The following is a 21,565-nucleotide window of genomic DNA, read 5'->3' as shown; positions in this document are numbered from 1 at the left end:
CAAAACTAATTGAAATAATGTTTCAGGTCTACTAAGGAAAAAAATTAACGTAGACCAAATTCTGATGGCAAACTCATTTAAAAGTGTGAATTGCAGGGTGGATCATTATTATTCCTAATTTTTTAATTCTATGGGAAAATGATTGATTTCTGTGAGGGATAGGAAAGGAACCAAAGTGTTTATCAAGAAAGAAGATTCTCAGTTTTGACTATAATTTCCTTGCCTTTTTAATTAAATCAAATAAAAAACCACTAATACACTGTTTTAAAAAACCTGAATTTCTTCTTTGTCCTTGGAACTAAAAGACAACTTAACTGGACCTTCAGTGTTTTTATACCAAAATTTACCTATGTACATAAAATTACCTGCAAAAATGAATTTGGATCTCTAGCTGATGGTCTTCTTCCCCTGTCCTTATTCTAGCTATAATTAAGACAGCTCTTCCCAACATGGACAGAGAAGCCAAAGAAGAATACTTTGTGGTTATCCAAGCAAAAGACATGGGAGGACATATGGGAGGACTTTCTGGAACTACAACGGTGACGATTACACTCACTGATGTTAATGACAATCCTCCTAAGTTTGCACAGAGTAAGTGCCATTACGTATATATATTCTCTTTTATAAGAATGTTATATAGCACTTTTCATAATTGTTTTTAATCTAGATTTTTTTTAATCATCATATTGTCTGAGTTTGTAATGTAATTTAAAAATATGTAGCTGGTACCAGAGAAAGATTAATAGTCCTTTATCTGATTAATAGCATAAGGAAGGAAGGGATTATGCCCATTACAATGTACACAGTCCTCTGTCTTCCTTCTTATCTCTTATGTATACATACAAAAGGCCTCGGGTTGTTTTTTTTTTCCATTTTTTTTATTATGGTGGTTTTCCTTTCAGTGCAGTTTTAGTTGCTTTTATATGTGCTTCCACCTCATGCAGACGAAGGACAGTACCAGTCAAAGACATATGTAACTGATAAAAAGAAAGAAAGATTTGACTAATTAGGTAACAGTGAAGAAAACAAAATAAGTCTGAATCTAGATAATTGTTGATGTCTAATTCAAAATCCATATTTACTTCTGTGATTCCAATATGTATCTTGCTGGGCCAGGTTAAAATGATTTGGCATCCTGCTGAGATTCTCAACAAGCTTTGTAGTCTATTTCAAAGATGAAGACAAAAAGAAAAATAGAAAAGGAAAGAGCATAATGACTGGTTCGATTTTGTTTGGAACAGGTACAATCTAATATGCTATCAGAAACTTGTTATCCAATTTGTTCTGAAAAAACTTGTATAATATTAAGAGTCTGTATTGGGTTAGGAGAGTGTTTACATCTCAACTTTGTGTAATTTTTTCTTTTGTAGAAGCATATTTTTCTAACAAAGTACTTATACACCATATGTAAAATTATTTCTTCTCCATAAGTACATCAATTAAAGTCCACTTTTGTGGTGTTCTGAAGGCACAAAGAGAAATGGACTTGACTCATTACTCAGCATGTGATAAATGTTAACCCCATAAAAAAGCACATAAAAATATATACAGAGAAGGATTATAAAATAAATAAGCAGAGGTAAAAACTATTTGCAAAAAAAAAGGAAAAAAAAGAAAATTAACTCATTGAAGTGTTTTTTAACAGATAACAACTCTATGCACAGTAAATGGTTTTCTCTTTATAAAAGATGAATGCATGTATTTTTTATTCTGAGAATGCATGGCTTGCACTTGTGGAGTAGTGTTTTTCAACACATGATGACAAGTCCCCTAATAACATACACATCTAAAGATGAGATTCCTGGTTGAATCATATCACCAGAAAGCAGAGGAACACTTCTTTTACACCTGCAGTGTACAGTAGCTCTACCTGTGATTGTGGATCTACTTCTACCAACTTGCCTGGCTTTTGTATTTGTATCACTACCTTCTGTGTGAAAAAGCCTTTGCCAGCCAGTTTGAAAAAAGCTGATCAAAAAGTCAGCAACAGAAGTGATGCTAGTTGGTACATTTGCTGAAGGGCTCAGCAGGAAGCACAGGATTGAATGCATATGGAGATGAAACTGTAATTCCCCTGTGCAGTTTACTCATATCTGTTCTCCTATAGTTTGCATACAGTGACATGTTGACTGGGTAGGATGAGGAAAGCTGCATCACAAATTCCTGAAATATATTTTCTGCATGGAAAATGTAGTTTAGTTTTCCTTCAACAAAGAGTGAATTGCTGTCTTCAAAGCTGTTATAGCAAGTGGGTTGCGGCATAGAATTCAAACTGCCATCTAGGAATAACAACTTTGTTACAATGCTGATGATTGTAAAACTTCATTAGAAAAAGAAAATTATGTGTACTATAGCTTTATAATATGTATATAATACATTTAATGAGAGCATGCTGTAGTAAATTCTATAAGTAGATCCTATTACAAATTCTGCTTTTAAAACTGAGTATTCCAAGCATGCTGCCAAACGTTACAGATTAGTCATGATTCTAACCTTGCAGAAGATCTGATCAAGTCTGTAACATTTTTTACATTGTTAAAGCACAGTTTGCATTTGCCTGGAAAGGAAAATAAGAAAGGATCAAACTTACAATAGAGTCTAACCAGAATGAAATAGAAATTCATAAGATGTAATACATGCTGCTTTCACAATAAATTGTAATGAACTCAGAAAGCAGTGTGTTTTATAGGTTTATTGTTTCCAGGCAGGACAGAAATGTATATTTATAGTTAGATTTCAAAGAGTGTTAGCCTCCTGGGTTTTAGAAATGAAAAAGATGAACTTTCACTACTTCTATGATCTCTCTAAAATCACTTTAGAGGCATTTTAAAAGTCGTTGAAGTTTTTAACCTGGCAGTTTACCATAGATTATACTGAGAAGAAATGTGAACTGCTGTGAAAATCAAAGCTTTTCAGAGATGCATAATGTTTATTTTTGGTCAGCTCTGAACTGTGATATCTTGACAGGACATTTCATAATACTGAGAATAATTTATGTCAAAGAGTCACCTGCATCATAATAATAATAACATTTTTACAATAATTTGTAAGCCATATTAATAAACCTGAGAAAAAATGTATCAACCAAAAATGCAGCCACCTGTCTGGAGAGTTAATCCACAAATCATGGGTAGCAGCATAAATTACAATACATAATTTCTTCTACGGAGGCGCTTTCTGTACTAGGGCTGCTTTACCAGCTTCCTGTTAGTGAGCCATTCTGAATGTTCTGGAGCAATTTTGATAGTCTCCAAATTATCTCCAGTAGTTTAGCCTAGAAACTGAAATGAAACAGGAATCACCTTAGAAAAGGCTATACATAAAGCTCATGTATTGATTTGTGCATTTCTTATGGTTTCTTTCCTACTTTCTACTGTTGCTGTGGTAATCAGCCCACAAACACTTTAAACGAAAGCATTGGAAAACATCTGGTTTTAGAAAACTTGCAGTTGCACATTGTAAGATTTCATAGAACTTCTGTGACAAAAAAAAACAAGTCCAGCTTCAAAGTGTGTTGATATTGTTCTTTACCTCCCAAACTTCAGTTCTTTATTGACTAATTTAGTTACTAAGTATCACTGCAGTTGGTTGGATTGTATATTAACCATCACATCGTTAAGACCGAATTATCAAAAGTTTTTTAAAAAAGGCATTTTGTAAAACTTTTTTAATGTAAAACATGCATGTGCTTTTTTAAGTCAGATGGGTTAAAGAGTGTGGTACAAAAAAAAATTGCTGAGGATTTGAACAGCCCTTTCTATCAGACTTTAGTCAAAATCTACAAATAATACATGCAGTAATCAACAGAATGAGAAGTTATTGTTTCTTTTACAGTACAAAGTTGGTGGCTTTCATTGAACATTTATTGAGTAGTTTTTACTACAGAAGTGACATAGAAAGTGATTGAAGCCAAAACCAGATCAAAGTAAAAGTTAAGGGTAAAAAGGTTAATAAAGATCAGAAATTGTAAATGACATCTTTACAGTACTACTGTGTAAAAAACCAAAGTTTTGTATTTGAGTTCCATCAAAACCATAGCTGCAAGCCTGTAAATACAAAGGTAAGTTCACCAGTACCTGCAGTATATGACATATGACATATTTGTGGTGTTGAAATTAGCTTAATATTTATGTTCAGCAACAGTGAGCATCCGTGCAATAGGAGGCAGAATGCAATTGTAATGAAAAGAACGTTCATGTGCAGTACACTGAGTATTCCTATGAAAGAAACACGTTTTGCTGCTTTCAGTAAAGAACTGCTATAAATATGATTTGTATCATTTGCACATCTCAGGAGTTTGTATTGGGGAAATATAAACAAATGAAGAGCACACCAGAGATACTGGAATCAGATGTAATGTTTAGTCTTTTCCTCTTATTCTTAAGGTCTGTATCATTTCTCAGTAATGGAAGATGTTGCTCTTGGTGAACCCATAGGAAGGGTGAAAGCAAATGACCTGGATATTGGAGAAAATGCTAAATCATCGTATGATATTATTGAGGGTGATGGAATGGATATATTTGAAATCACTACAGATGCTCAAACTCAAGATGGCGTTATTAGAGTGAGAAAGGTAAATTTTATCTCTTAAATAAAAGTTTATTCCAAGACTATGGGAACGTGCTGGATTTCCAAAGGTCCTTTAATCTATGAATGAGATGTCAAACCACACTGATAAAAGTAGGGATGTATAAGCAATGTCCATCGGAGCTGCTGTTTAGGTGGCAGCTGGGAAGATTTCCATGGCAGTATTCTCTATTGTGGGCATGACTGAATCTGCTTTGGGCTTCCTGAGTCCAGCCACTGCTTCATGTGCTCAAATGATAATGTTTTTCTTCCTTGGTTCTGAAAGGGAAGAGTGTATCAGAATTTGCCTAGTTGGTGATGTAAATTTTCATAAAATCTTAGATGAGTACTCATCAAATGCTTCTCTCACTTATTTCATTTGCTATACTGGTCAAATACTGCTTAGAGAAAAAAAAAGTATCATACCTTATTATGTAAATTGCCCAATGTATAATAGGCTCAGTCTTCTAAATTTTATTTTGTTGAACTCTATTTGCTCAAAGAATAGTGATTTCAGTGAACCTTTTCAGTTTTAAAATGAGGACTGCCAAATTTGGGCCTGAGGAAAAACTACATCTCTGTTTCCTTTTCTATGCTTACAGTCTTAATATGTGTGGTGTGTTATTTACGTGTACAGAACCAAAGGGGCATCCAATTATATACATAAATATTGTGGGATACAGCAAATCTAGAACACAATGTGGCTAGTAAGGTCAATGATATAGTAATTGCAGGATTGATTTTTATTATTTTCTGTTGAAGGAGAGCAGAGCAGATACTCATGCTGTGTTCTAAGGAAGGATTTGAGTATAACTCATAGTGCTGGTATGAACAGTTTTAAATATGTAGCATAAAGCACAGTAAATGATTCCTTGTTTAAAATAAATAGAAACAAGTGAAAAAGAAAACATGACATCCCAATACAAAAGAGGAATCCAGTGAGTACTGCTAACGAATATTCAAGTTTTACCAGTGATTAAAGAGGTCAGACAGAATAGCTGTCAGAAGTTTATGCTGTCTGTTTCTCAGTGAGGCAGTTAGCACCCTAGAAAAATAATAATATGGTGTATATCTAAATTTAGATCTGTTTTCATAAAGAGTAAATGATGATATACATCCCTGATCTTCCTTATTGTGATTTATCGTATGTTGTGGTTTCCTTTCTAAACTAAGGCAATTAGCCTTTTGCCCCAGTTCCCTTGACTTCATTTCATAATACGTCTCTAGATAATGTTGTTTCAAATATTCATTTTGATGGCAATTTGGTTCTACCGCAGTAGCTGATGTATGCAGGGTATTGTTCACCAGCAGAATTTCTCCAGCACAAATTTGTGGGTTTTAGACAATTCAGAGTAAATTTTCAATATGGTAGTCTGATTAGGAATGGCTACATGTATTGAGGTGCTGTCATTTCTATAAAGCATGTGAAATGCAATTGAAGAAATGATACAGGAGCTATGATTGGCAAATTGTGAATATTGGATTTATAAATCACAATTCATAAGTACTAAAGCTTGCTAATTTAAGACCTACTAAAGAAGCATGGTTTTCTCATGCTTACTAGAGTTTGTGTGAAAGAGCAAATCCCATTAGAATTATATTCATACCTGAAAAAAAAAAAATCAACAAAATCCAAAAGTACACATATTTAATGCTTTGACAGAAAGATTTGCTTTTCCTATTTGTGTTCTTGCTGGTATTTGCATTGCAGATTCAGAGTTTCTATGTCTTTTTCTTTCTATCCCTGGGACATTGTCATGCAAATCTTAATATCTTTCCAGTGCTTGGCAATTTGCATCTTTGAAACTTGAATCATTGTGAGACACAAGAGAATAATACAGTGAATATACTGGTGTGCTTCAAGATACAAACTTGAATCTCATATAATGAAAAATTCTATAATTCAGAACTGTTGCAGATTTGGTTTTTATTTGGCATTTCGTTTCTTTAAATCCACTGTGTTTTCATCTTCTCTGTTTTAATATGTGGCTGTAAAATAGTAAAAACAGTGGTGACATGGCAGATATATTGGTAGAATAAAGTAATCAGTTTCGTGTTTCTACCTCTGAAAAAAAATACAGCATGTAGAAATAGGAATTGCTACAGTTGGAAGAAATTCCTGAGAGATGTCTTCCTCATTTACCCTTTTAAACAGAAATGCAGAGTTATCTGAAGTGTAATAATATTGAAGTACACTCTTATATGATTAGCTCTAAGTTTTTCCATCTAATGCCTCTCATGTCCAACAAATTATAACTGCTAGATATTTGCCTTTCTTATGTAGTTCTGGAAATAATTAAATATTTATTCCTCATGGCAATAATATCTTGTATACAGTATTTTCTTATCTACAACTAACAAAGCACTGATTAAATGCATGATTATTATGCAAGTCACATCACCACCCACAAATTCGCTCTATTTATCTGGTATGTAATTGTAGTAGTATAATTCATGAAAGAGAGTACTGTGATAAGTTCATAGTGAAAAGCAAGAAAACAGAGTCTTGTTTTCTTTCAGGCTGGTTAATAAACAAGTATCAATATATGCCTAGAAAATTTGCCATTTGGATTTTTGGGAGTAGGAAGTGGTTGCATAAAAACTCACTGAATGTGCTTAAATGCACATAACTTTCATCCATCAGCATTATATTAATTTGCTCTTTCTCTGCGGCCATTAGTAAAAGACATTTATCTTTGTCATTCTTAACAGCCCCTGGACTTTGAGACCAAAAAATCCTATACTCTGAAGGTAGAAGCAGCCAACATTCATATTGATCCTCGCTTCATCAGTGGAGGACCTTTCAAGGATACAGCAACAGTAAAAATTGTAGTAGAGGATGCTGATGAGCCACCAGTCTTTTCATCACCTACATACCTACTGGAAGTGCATGAAAATGCTGCTATTAACTCTGTGATTGGTCAGGTGACAGCCCATGACCCTGACGTGTCTTCCAGTCCTATAAGGTAGTGCTGCTCTAAAGTTCTCATAGAAAAAACTGCTGGCAGAGTACTAAGTATATTTTTCTATACACCGTATGTATGATGCTGTTCTCCATCTGTTTTCATTCTATAAAATGCTTATATAAGATTTCATCGCCTTACGAATTTAGACGTATCAGTTTATATCATTTTCAAAATCACAAAAATATTCCTTTCCACACAAATAATCTTACCAAACAGTAGGAATGCAATGAAATTAAAAAATAAGGGGTAAGAGGTCTGATAGGTTGAATTTTCAATGTATTTATTTTAAATAATCTGCTAGTTTCTACACTAACAATACTGAGTTTGTTCCATGCAGCTGTAAGACTGTAAAATCATATTCAGTATTCATTTGACTAAACTCTTCCCTGGTTTTGTTAAATGAAATCAGAAATTATGATGCCCATATGACTTCTGCACTTTCGTTTTGTATGATTTCCCTTGTTATCTATTTTGAACAAAATCTGTTGTTCCAGTTTCATTAGATCTGTTTCATTTGTCTCATTTCCATGATAACACATCTTACCCTCCCATTTTGTTAAACAGTGATGTGTCTGTTACCAAACCACATTTTATTTCCTATGCATTGTACTGCAAAAAGCATTATGAAAACAAACAGCATAGCATCATATTTATAGTAAAAGTAAATTTGGGGGAAAAAAGGTGTACTGATGTAGTTAATAACTGGTTAGTGGTCTTATTCCAGTATATGCATTTCGGAAGCATGTGTTGTCGTGTCTCCAGGCTCACCTCTTACTGCATATAGACTACATGCATCTCCCTTTGGAAAAGGACACAGTGAATTCTCAGCTGAGCTACTTGTAGAGCTTTGCTGTTGTTTAGTAAGGGTGGTAAATTCTGGCTTATTGTGTAATAAGGCTTGAAAGATTATCATCTATTAGCATACAAATCTATTGATTCCAGTAGTATTTATTTCATGTTTCTGTTGTTATTTTATAACCATGGTGTTTTTATCTGCAGTAAATTATCTTGGATAAAGCTTGATCCAAGTGCGTAGCAAAAAGCATGAGTAATAATCGTTCCTCCTATGCTGTCTCTGCCCTCCTATAAATCACTGCCTTTCAGTGTCTTTCTCTGTGGAGAGATAAGCTTCACAGTGGCAGGTTTTCCCCATTCATATTGGAAGAGATTTCATCTCCAGCAGTAGTAGATCATTTTCTTAATTCACAGCAGTCCTTAAAAACCTAGATTCTATATTTTCTGCCTCTGTAACAGCACAGCCATTTATCTGTCACTAAGTAGCATGTCCTGTCTGCTTGTCATTAACTGACAGTGGTGATTAAACACTGACAATGTAGCAGTCTTCTGATTTGAATCTCAGTAGATGCAGCAAAAATAGTTCTTGCTCTTATGTACATTTGTGCAAATAAAGAATAGACCAAAATAAGTCATAACAGCAGTATTAATAGTGCAGAAGGACTGAGAATCACTTTAAGTCTTCTGTTAAACCACTTTGGAGTTGTTCCTATAATTGCCATACCAGTTCCATAAACTAACTCAAACTTCTCAATAACTTGTGCTGGTTTTATGGCAATTTGAAAACAGATATTATATCCCAAGATATTCTTCTCTCATTTTTAGAGAAATGTACATTTTATGTTTAGCTTAAGGATCTGACAATACGCTCTCATTAAAAAGAGTTATAATACAATTAGCATGAAAAGGAAACTGCGAATGTATTATTAGTTTTCCCACATTTATGACTTGGCAGATTTTTTATTTTGTTTTATTTTATTTTATTTTGTACCAAATATTTATCAAATTGAAATCAGGAGAGGATTTTACCTCTTCGTGGTCTTGTAAACCTGAGTAACTGATGTTACAAAAGTTTCTTTTTGAATGCTGTTTTTGCATTGTGAATACATACTGTTGAGATGAGATAAAGTGCAGTACAACAAACTCACAGATGTTATGCTCACACCTCTGTAACTTCAGAAAATGTACTGCAAGGAAGTCTGCGAATGGAAGTTTAAAAACGCACTGACTCTTGGAGAAAAAATGTGTCTTAATGGAATTTACGTCAAGCCCAAGTCAACTAAATAGCATATAAGCATTTCATGTTTTATTTCATTTATGGAATATAAGAATTTCGTAAAAGTTTGTTACCAGAGCTGTGGTAGTCAGTTCTGCAGCCTTACATAAACTGCAAGAACTAAAAAATTAGGTTTACGTAATGATATCTTTAAAATAATTATCTCAATTGCTGTCTTTGTCTAGTTTTCTTGAATGAAATTTTAGACCTGTAAGTTTAAACATATAATTCTGTAAGATATTTTTTTGTACTAACTTTACTAGTATCACAGTTTCCACTTGTAATACTTACCTAGGAACTAAGGAGACATTAAAGTAAGGTTAAGATACGTCTTCAAATGTGATTGCCTAAGGTTAGGCACCTGCAGCTTTATTCCTCCACAGAAGTGACCTCATTTTCAGAACTGCTGAGGATAGTACAGTTTGTATGAAACTGTTGAGTACTGAATGTGTGAAGTTCTCTAGAAAATCAGTTTACTTGAATGTCCAAATATGTGTGTGCCTAGCTTTAGGCATATACACTTCAAATTAGAATTCATATTTTTTATCATACTTACTCATACATACATACTTACATACATACTCATTTTTAAGAGTAAAATTTGTTCTTCTGATAGTTTAAAAACAGAAAACTTCAGTGTGTAGCAAATCAAACTTCCTAGTTAAATGGGTTTTCATTCTTAAGTCCTATCACACCTCACCAGTGTGCTTATGCTAGCCTTGCTAATAAACACAGTCTTTAAACATTTACACTATAACTTTGAACTAATTTTTGAAAGTGAGTTGTATTTAAAATGCATTGCACAAATATCTAAATGCAACATTCTTTGGCTCTGTTTCGGCTGCATAATTTACCTAGAAATTTACATTTGCAAACTCTGACTACCGGTCAGAGAAAACTTGTTTTCTTAAAAAACAGTGATGTCAATCTATAAAACAATCACTCCTTCAGCATTTCAAGTGTTCTACAGGTAAGCAATGATTCACTGACTGACTTCTGCCCATGGAGCCACTTGATTTGTAACCAAATAATTGGTGTGGTGAATAGTTCACAGATCATTACTCTGAAATTTATTATTAAAATAATATTTTTCATCCTTTTTAAAAATAACCGTGAAGTCCACTATTTTTGTGTGCTTAATGCATTACACTTGAAATTATCAGCAGTTACTGTGAAATGTCATAGAAACTGTCTAATAAATATGATGGATTATGTAATTAACTCTTGATCAGCACTGTCTTTCAAAGATGGTACCTAGTGAATCTGAGGGCATTTTATGACCTTCATACTGGTTCCATACGGCTAATCACTCCTTGGGCAATAATTGATAAGTTTTTTAGTCTGAGTTTGTCATACTGTCTTATAAATTATTATTCTATTGAGCTTTTCAATCCATTTGGCTATAAAACTGCAGATCTCAGAGGGCTCCATAAAATGTATTGTGATTGTATGGATTCATTAACTTCATTAAGTAGATTACAGGGATGTGTATTTTGCAGGTTTTCCATTGATCGTCATACTGACCTTGAGAGACAGTTCAACATTAATGCAGAAGATGGAAAAATAACATTGGCAACACCACTTGACAGAGAAACAAATATGTGGCACAATATAACGATTGTAGCTACTGAAACTAGTAAGTATTTGTATTTACTGGAGTTTGGTTGGTTTTATTGCCATTACTTCTAATAGTGTGTGCAGTGGAAACAATACATAACTGTAAAAAGTGAAACTGAATTTTTAAGTACACTTTTTTTTTTTTTTTTAAGAGAACAATTTCTGCTGAAGGTCTGTTTCTTTTAGCTCTTCAAAACTGCATTTGTTTCAGTGAATAAAGTATATAGAGTTTGAAGAGATACATGATGACATTTGTAGAGGTTTTATAGGGTAAATGAAGAAAAAAACGTCACAGTGAGTTTTTATTATAAGACAGAAGAAATAAAGCTTTGATACTGTGGAAGTAGAGCATAGATTCAACCCACAGTTTCTTTACACTGAAAAATATTTTGTTTCAATACAATAAATGATTAAGTACATGGGCAATAGTGAATGAAAGTAGCTCTCTTTGATGCCTATGAATAAATTACACAGCTGTAGACAAGAACACGCATTATTGAGACTGATCAGTATTCTCAAGCCAAGGCATGAGCCAGGAGAGTCACCCTGCCTAGGAATATGGGTCCTAGATTTGTAATCCAGAAGAGTTCTTGATTAATTCATGCTGTTGGCAGGCTCTGATAAGCCACCATAATTTATGATTAATATTAGCTCTATATTTTATACTATAAATTTTGCAGTCATAGCGCAGCAAAAAACGGATTCTGGAAGTAGGTTTGTCATCTGTCTGAAACACAAACTAAGAAAATATTTCTGCTAAAGTATTTATTCAGCAATCAGTATATATAATTCTCACAAGAACGTGCACACTGGACACATTGTTGTGAGAATAATTAGAGCTTGATGAACTGTGCTGCTAATCCTTGCAGATAGAAAACAAGATGATTTTGATGCTTTCTTTTCACCCAGAGTATCTTTTTTGAGTATATAGTGTTATGATCCAAAACTTTTAGTGCTCAATATCATAGTGCTGTACCTATGAATGTATGAATGAATGGGAGAATAAAAGCTGCTTACTTGGCTCATATTGGATGATTACTTTTCCAATATTTTTGATGGTACTTGCTTTTAGATACAAACATGTTAAGAATCTGTGAGGGATAACTGAAATGCGTGTATATATGAGAGAGAGATGTCTGAATATAAAATAAGCTCTCCATTTATAACCTCTGTAAACTGTGATCTGTCTTAATAATCTGTGCATTTCATTGCTAACAGTGCAATAATACCAACAATGCTTCAATAATTATTATTAAATCTTATGTGTAAACACTATCTTGATAAATTTGTGACAATACTGGCAGGAAAGCCAAGGCAAGACAGTTAATTAAATTGCATAAAGAAAGAAAGCAAGCTCCAGTTTTCTTAAACTGGCAGTTTAACAATTGCCAAGTTGATATCAAGCCACTTAATAATTCAGCTAGTTTTGAAGGAGAAAGGTATAAAAAGCTCCATGCCAGTTTTCCCAAGACTTGAGCAATCTCGGATTGTAGAATTTACCAATAGCATCAAGAGAAGAATTGTTAATCTGTAATTCAAATCATTTGAGACATCAAAAGATGTAAAGTGAAGTAACTTTAAAAGTTACTTCCAAAAGTCTGAAAAGGAAAAATAAAAAGAATAATTTTTCAAGAAAGTAATCCAGTTCACTTCTTTGACCTCCTTTATATGCGTGTACCAGAACAAAGTTAACAGAATTCCACTTTTCTAAGTCAGATCAGAATAAAGTCTGCCTTCTTCAGATTTAAAAAATGTAATTGTATTTAAGAATTATTATTGTATTCAAGAAGTAAGCCTTATCATTAAACTTTGTTGGAGCCTCAACACCTATCAGTGTTGTAAAATTGCTTCTTTTCAGACTGGCTATGAAAATAATAATGCCAATTCAGAGCTAAGCTTTTGAGTTCCTGCTCATGACTGAGTTGATTGAGTTGGGTTTTTATTGTTGTCTTGGCTTTGTTTTTACATTCCTAATATGATTATCTGACCTTTACGTAATACAAGAGCTGAATTTCATAGACTGCTATGTCTGCTTCTTTAAGAGACGATACTATAAACTCCTGATGCAGAAACTAAATGTGTTCATAGAATTGTAAAGCAGGGTAAAATGGTCATTTTCAAATTTTTTTACAACACAGTAACAAGCAAGATCTCTGCTATAAAATAGCAGAAATCTGTTAAAGGCAGACACAGGCAGCAAATGAAAATACAAACAGTGTCATCTCTATGCTTTTACTGAGAGTAACATTAATGTACTGCTTATCTCTCCCATAAATATATCTCTATCATTCATACAGCATTTTCTCTTCCTTACCAGGCTGCTTTCCAGGTTCAGTTCAGGGCTCACCTCTATTCATACAGGCAATGATTGGACCATTTCATTGCCATCATAACTGCTTACCAATCAGAAGTAGTGGGGTTTTTTTTCATCATGATTGCCAACACAGTGGGCATACATCCTGACTTATCAATGCTTTCATAGATAGACACCAAGTATTGCCAAAACTTAAATAATTTTTTTGGAACTTTGTGCTGGTACATTTTCTGCACCTACATTTGTGCCTTAAGAAAGATTTTTGAAGTTTTCTGCTGTCAGCTTTACAGAGCTATTCTTTTATATCAACCCTCAACCACTGTCCTGAATTGGAATCTTTCTGGATGAGATTGCTCTGGATGGACTGAGATTACTTCTGCATTTTCAGAAGTTACCTTATTTAGCTTGAGGATAGAGAAATTAAAATTCAGATAATTTTAAATGTTACTTGATTTTATTCTTTCTGAGTGCCCAGATGGTAATCTAAACCTTCCCTGTCTAGCAAAACTAGAAGCAGAAACTAGGAGCAGAAAGCATGAGCTAATGGGGACTTTTTCATGTAAGTAGTTAGCAGGCAAAAAAGTGATTTAGTTTATTTTCATTCACAAGAACATTTTCTATTCACAGGCAAGCATCTTTCTAGCTCTAATTCAAATATATTTGTACTACTGGTGTCACATATAGTATTACCTTCCTATTCTGAGACCTGTGCAAAGTGGTAGATTTTGGAAGCATTTTCCTGCTTTTTTCCCATCATTGGAAGACACCTTCTAGCCTCTGTGAAGTGATTTCTAGTTGCTTTCATTGTATAGAACCATAGAATACTTGAGTTTGGAAGGACCTTTAAATGTCATCTAGTTCAACTCCCCTGCAATAAACAGGGACACCTACATCTCCATCAGGTGCTTGGAGCCCCATCCAGCCTGACCTTGTGTGTCTGCAGGGGTGGAGCATCTATCATCTCTCTGGACAACCTTTGCTAGTGCCTTATTACCCTCGTAATAAAATATCTTTTCCTTATAACCAGTCTAAAACTCCCCTGTTTTAGTTTGAACCCATTTCCCTTTGTCCTATCACAACTGTCCCTGCTAAAGAGTCTATCCCCTTCTTTCTTATAGCCCTCACTTATATAATGAAAGGCCATTATCAGGTCTCCCAAGAGCTTTCTCTTCTCCATGCTGAATACCCTCAGCTCTTTCAATCTGTCCTTGTAAAGGTGTTCCATCCGTTGGGTCATTTTTGTGGCCTTCCTCTGGATGTGCTGCAGCAGATCCATGTGTCTCCTGAGGACAACACATCTGGACACACTACTCCCAGTGAGACCTCACCAGCTCAAAGCAGAGGGCAGGAGCACCTTCCATGACCTACTGGCCATACTTATTTTGTGCACTTGACCCCACTGATGATATCATTGATAACGATATTAAAGGGCCACAGTACTCACCCCTGCGGGGCACCACTCGTCACTGATCTCCATATTTAATGTAAATTACAGAATCACAGAATCACAAGGTTGGAAACGACCTGCAAGATCATCTAGTCCAACCACCCTCCCATTCCTATCAGTGCCACAGGCTACTAAACCATTTCTCTTAGCTCCTCATCCAGGCGCCTCTTGAACACTACCAGGGATGGCGACTGCACCACCTCCCTGGGCAGCCATTCCAGTGCCTGACCACCCTTTGAGAGAAAAAGTTTCTCCTAATATCCAATAAATAAATGTAAATAAATCCTTACATTCTTCATTATATATTAAAATTAATATTTTCTTGTTTGTGGTTTGAATTTTTTTCTCTCTGGCCATGTAGTGACGCCATTATATTGATGAATTATATCACAGGATTGGTAAGAAAAGAGAATGTTAAAAGAACCTTGACCTCTTTGAAAAATGACCCTGAAATACAACTTAGAATTCACTGAAGAAATACACAGATTAATGCTTATTACAAGAGAGATATCCAAAATTATTAAACCTTTGAATTGATTCTTAAATTTTCTTTCTACATTGGCATGCAGCCAAGTTTACCCTGCTGAACGAGTCTAGAGTGTGAGTATCTAGGAGATCACAGCATATATGAAACAGGCTCATTGGCAAAATGACTCTTCTTTTGAATATACCTTCTGATCTGTGGATGTGAGAGGTGAACTTTATTTTCAGTCGCTGATTGGATTTTAAATACTGAATTAATGAGATTTTTTGTTGTTGTTGTATGGTTAGGACTTATATGACTGAAGGCTAAGGAGCTTAAAGTTGTTTGCCACAGTTGTGAGGTTTTTTGAGCTGGATGCTTGAGAGAACGATGAATGGATATAGCCTTGCCTTGTAAGTCAGGGCTGAATCTACTTCTCATATGTTTGGGCCCTCTGAAGCTAAGTCCTGAACAGAGAAAAAATCTGTGGGCATACACAAGTAGTCTGAACTGCAGTGCAGTAAGTATGAATGATTAACTTACAGACATTTCTTTTGTTGTCTTTTTTTTTAAATGTATGTATGTCCACAAAGGCATATCACATTTTTGTTATTTGGTACTTTTTTGTAATGGAATTTCTGGCATTCAGGAAAGTCTAGAAAAGTGAGGATCCATATAGTCATATGTAAGCCTACTCATCTGAACACATAAATACAGCTTTTAGTTTGTATAAGGTACAATTACAGCTGTAACTACTGCTCAAATTGACATGCTTGTGTTGCTTGCATTAACTAGTTGGCAATTTTGCTGGGCAGCGAAGCAGAGCAGAGTTCAAGCTGAGGTAACCTCCTCAGTATTCTCTCAGGTTCTTATACAGGTTTTGCAGTACTTATGGAGTTATGTGTTGTTATGTCAATGGTTCTCAGTATGTTATGTCAATGGTTCTCAGCTACTACAGGAAAATCAAATAGACATGATTTATTTATTAGAACATTTTTGCTACAGTTTGCACAGATTCTAAATGGAGTTCATCCAGATCATGCAAGCTATCAAATTGTCATACATGCACAAAGCATATAGTAATTATACTCTGTCAACTATATGCCTCCATCTCCATGGATTCCCATTTCCATTAACTACACTGACGATATTTCCTCAGTGTTCTCACTGTGTTACTCATTAATAGTAAGGAACACCCTATACTTCAGTGATTAATTGATATATCAAGAGCAACAATAAGTGGAGAAGTAATGTAGTTTGAAACTAAAACCAAGACTTATCCCTGAAGAGCTAACTTAGGCAAGAGAGGTGTGTATTAGTAACATAATGCAATTAATATTCCTCCAACTTAAATATGAATATCCTGATATTTGCATTTTCATCCCTCTTAAACTATATCTGAGATCTGCTTGATACAGGATTCTATTTATTTTTTATTTTTTATTTAAGTATGCTAGAATGAATCCTGTTTACCTGAAGTTCTCTTTTAAAAGTGAAGTAATCCTTTTCTCAAGCATGTGTGTACTACGCAGTGGGAATTTATTGAATAATATCACAGATTTAACTAGAAATTTTCTAAACATATTTCAATTTGTAGTCTGTGAGATTTGTGAAAAGCACACCAACAAATGGCAGAAATCATAGCTCACAGACTCTACAGAGAACTAAATGATGATACCTTTATATTTCCTAAGCTTTCTGGTGTAGCACTGGGTGGATTGAGAGTTTGAGATCGGTGTTTTCTTCCCAACCTTCTTCTGACCACTTGCAGTACTGGATTTCTTCGATTGCATTCAGACCAAATCTCTGTAACAGTTTATGAGATACACCCCTGTGAGCATATTCAAGCATAGACAAGTTCTTTTATAATTAGTATAGACTCCAGCCTTTTCAGTTATAGTAGGAGATAGTGGGATGAAGTGTGCATCCATTTGAGCTTCATTAGATTATACAAAGTCTCTTCCAGAATTTCTCTTTTCTCACACATGCACAGACATGCAGCAAATCAGTCACTGGGGCAATTCCAAGCCTAGCGCAGAACTGCATGGGAGAAGGTATTTGTTAGCCTAAAGCAATCCTTTTAGCTGAGTTGTAAATCTATGAATGAGGGTTTTTAATTGAATTTCTGTTTTCCTTACACTCCAGACAATGTAGTCATGGAGCTATTATTTTGATGTTGATTGACTGCTTTTATCAAGAGACTCTTGTTATTCAGCTACACTTGCCAAACAAAAAGCATGCCACTGGCTTGTTAGCGTCCATCTCCCTCCACCAGAATGTCTGGCAAAGTACCAGAGCTGCCCCAACTAGTGGAAATTCTGGTGAATTATTAATCAAAGCAGAGGATGAAAATAAAGACAAAATCTTGAAATCAAAATGGTGATTTGACCATATAAAATATTTTCCAAGCATGGAGAATAGGAATCTCAAGGACAAAGCTGCGGGTTCTATTTGACAAAGGTAATTACCCATATACCAACTGCATTCTTTTGAAATGAAGAAGTATGAGGCAATTTTATCACGTAATGGGAAAAGGCGTAAAGCCAAGAAGACTTTTTATGGTTTACCAAGAATATAAATGCAATAATTGAATCATCGCCTAACATATGCACTAATAAAGTTATCTACATTTTATATTACCTTAAAAAATACAAAGGCAATAATTAAAAAAGGAAAAGAGACATAATTACTCTTTAGAATATGCCTTCAGCTATGATGTATTTAAATGCCATGAAAACCTTTGCTCATGCTTTCATTTATTTTATTTAGCTTTTTATTGTAAAAATGACTATAGGCATTCTTTGCAATAATTCCAACATTTTAAGGGGTTAGTTTGGTGTATTATGTAATTGCCTCTAATTTAGAGCTGAGTAAATCTCAGTAAGTTTTAAAAAGATAAGGAAATAAGCCATTATGGAGGTATAAACAGGTGAATGGTGACTTGGACTGGATGCCAGCCACCAGATCAGGCTGCCCAGGGTCCCACCTAACCTGGCTTTGAGATCCTCCAGGGATAGGTCATCCACAACTTCTCTGGGCAGCCTTTGCCACGGCCTCACCAACCTCGGAGTAAGAATATTAACCTTTTTCACTTCACTTTTTTTTTCTGACTTACTGGAACTCAAACTAGATAATATATCATTTTCGCACTAACAGAGTGTAGCACGGTGGTTTTTATTCGTTGGCGTGTAAATAGAGGACTACACAGAACTCCATAGGTTCTAATGGGTTGCAGAGAGTTAGTCAGTGGAGGATTGGCATGATGTGTAAATTAGTTTGCTGATCTTAGCTATTAAATGACATTAAGACATGCAGCAGGCTTTCCCATCAGTGTTTTTCATAGCTCATGAATGGCAGTAAATAGGATCCACATGGATAATAGTATGGGAGTGGCTTATTATGAAGGAATATGAATAGGAAAGGAGGGCACTAATGAAACAATCTGTATATAAAGTAGACTCATTAGTTTAGGATATAGAATTAAAATCCAGGTATGAGGAACAAAATAAAAGACTGTAATCTCTGATTTCAGAGAAAAGAATGTAAGACAGCTACAAATAAAGCATCTGAGTAATTAAAAGGGTGAAAAATTGAAGAGGTGGTAAACATAAGAAGGACAGAGAGATCTGCATCAAGAGTCTAGCTCCTTTCATCTTCGTTCTCAGGCCTAGATATCTTAGTTCTAGCAAATATTCTTCTTAAAAATCATGTGCAGTATTATTCTATTTTGATAAGAACTGATTTATTACTTATAAGCACAATGTGACTATCATCTATTTTTTTTCCTGTAAGACTGAAGTATGAGAGTAAGTCAGAGTAGAGGTTTTTGAGTAGACTTGCTTTAGTCAATCTTCTTTGAGAACTTTTTTTTTTTTTCTAGAATAAAGAGTCAGGGAAGCATGTGAAGTTGCTGGATGGCAATGATGGTGTTGTCAGGCTGACAAACAGGATTTGTAAGATACATACTGATATGTTAACGAGGTCTTTTTGCCATTGATGTGCAAGTAAAAATTGTTTAATTCTGAACCTGATTTAATATCTAGCACATCTAGCAAAGTTTTATCCATGAAGGGAACATAAAATCAGTGAATAGCACTGCTAAGAAATAAATATGAACTCTGAAAATGATGAAATTTAAATACTTCTGTAATGAAGACATGTTTGATAAAAAGTTTTATTAAAGCGTTTTGATGTTTTGTCTAACAGTAAGAAAAAGAGGGGTTTAATTTAAACTATTAATTATTATTCTTTAATCATGAAATCATTTAAAATCAAAATCCCCAAATAATCCCAACATTCTCAATCACTCTGCTTATTGTTGTTATTATTGCTGCTAGTCATTACAAAATTTCAAAGCTAATTAAAATTGACAGTAAGACCTTGCATATCTGAGTCAATATTTTATAACATTTTAATATGCATGAGGCATTAGCATATTAACAATGTAATTGCTCTAAAATGTGGGCCAGATTCCTGACTTTTCTATGCTAGTGCAACGCTCTTGATTAACTTGGAATCAAGCAAATCATGCCATTGTACATTTGTTTCATCTTAAACTTTTCTTCAGTTTGCTTCCAGCCTGTTTACTGGGTTTTTTTTTTGAGACCAATCCTATTCAGTTACTCAGTAGTACCATATTTTCTGGACATCTTCTCAGTGTGATATTTAGAAATGAAAACTTACAACTTCCTAGCAACAATTTACGCGTTACACTGCCTCAGAAGTTCTGAAATCTTAATTAGTTTGTGGTTGTGGTGATTTATAAGAAGCAAAGATCTAGCAGCATTTCCATTGTGCTGTTGCTATTGGAAGCTTACGTAATAAAGGTAGCAGATAGATGTGGTTTCCTGTTGTCTGACTCTTTTGTCCTTACTGGTAGATGCCAAAAGGATGAAGGAAAACAACTTTTCAGAAGCCTATAGTGGGCTCTGCCTTCTGTTACAATTATGGGCCTGTGAAACTGTAAAATTGTCCTACTAGCAGATGCATCCAGAGATCACAGTTGTGGTTAGTTTTGCTGTTGCTTATTCTTGAAGTAACTTATAATGTTAAACAAACTTGATTTTTCTTTTATTTACATTGCTTTTGAAGAAAAAAAAAAAAAAAAAAAGATGTAACTTCAAACATTTCTAGCTTGCCTTTCTTTATGGCTTGAAAGTCCACTATTAATGGTTGTTAAGCCTTAGACCATACTTTTAATTTCTGTACTCCTTAACAGTTCACCACTTACATATGTAACACAGTTAATTTACTGAAAGTGGCATAATTGCAATCTGCAGGTTGGCTTGCATTCTCAACAGAAAAAATAATTTTCAACAATGCAATACTGTATCGGAAATACAGATTGTTTTCTGCCAACATTTGTTTCAGCATGGTTTCTGGATAGATGTGTGGGTGGAAGGATGTTAGCAGTGTACTTTTTTTTTTTTCCTAAGGATTTATTTAGGATCTGTGAATAAAACAGCATTGTTTTCATTGTCAAATAGCTGACGTGACTGTAGCAGCTTCAAATACAACCCGCTCAAGCAGCTATACTAATAATTTATTTTGAATTATGCATTTGTTTACTCATATTGATGTGTCACATATATCTTGATTATGTGTCACTGTGAGTATAAAGCTCACTGTGGCCAAAATTAGATATGCAGAAGTACAGTCTCTAAGGACATACTGTTTGCAAGCAGAGCTTCTGACAAAAGACAAGTACCCGTAATTGGTACTCAAATATTGAAAAGGTGCTACAGTTCCTGATTAGGATGCCCCTTCTAAATCTCTTTTCAAGCCTTACCCCATCTCTTTGTTCCCCCAAATTTAATAACTGCCTTCTCTCCTAGTGCTTCTCCAATGCAGTCTAATCACTTGTAATGCAGTATGTAGATTACATGTAATGAGACTCATGTTATCTAGTACATCTAATATTTACTTTGTCTACTTCATTACAAAGTCTGAGAAAAAATAGAGGTGATTTTTCACTGGATTTTTTGAAACACAAGTATGGTGATTTAAGAGAGGTCACCATTCAATGTGATTTATAATAACCTGAAATTTGAATTTCTGGGTTGTTGGATATGCTGGAGAGTTGCATAGGCTTGACATTTGCCTCCAGCTCTTAGGTGAATAC

At 34.5% G+C, this 21,565-nt stretch overlaps 1 protein-coding gene across 2 annotated transcripts in view; it reads left to right on the top strand.

Moving 5' to 3' along the window:
- CDH8 (cadherin 8) overlaps nt 1-21,565 on the top strand; it is a 139,841-nt gene that overhangs the window by 79,350 nt on the left and 38,926 nt on the right. For both annotated transcript variants that reach the window (XM_052686293.1, XM_052686294.1), the window contains exons 6-9: nt 424-591; nt 4,386-4,573; nt 7,279-7,532; nt 11,103-11,239. In XM_052686293.1, coding sequence (XP_052542253.1) covers nt 424-591; nt 4,386-4,573; nt 7,279-7,532; nt 11,103-11,239 — 747 coding nt within the window. The remainder of the gene's footprint in view (nt 1-423; nt 592-4,385; nt 4,574-7,278; nt 7,533-11,102; nt 11,240-21,565) is intronic.

The sequence above is a fragment of the Tympanuchus pallidicinctus genome, unplaced genomic scaffold (genome assembly GCF_026119805.1).
Source record: "Tympanuchus pallidicinctus isolate F22 unplaced genomic scaffold, pur_lepc_1.0 scaffold22, whole genome shotgun sequence".
NCBI classification, from domain to species: Eukaryota; Metazoa; Chordata; class Aves; order Galliformes; family Phasianidae; genus Tympanuchus; species Tympanuchus pallidicinctus.
The sequence above is the reverse complement of the archived record's forward strand: the minus strand, read 5'-3'. Positions and strand labels throughout refer to the sequence as shown.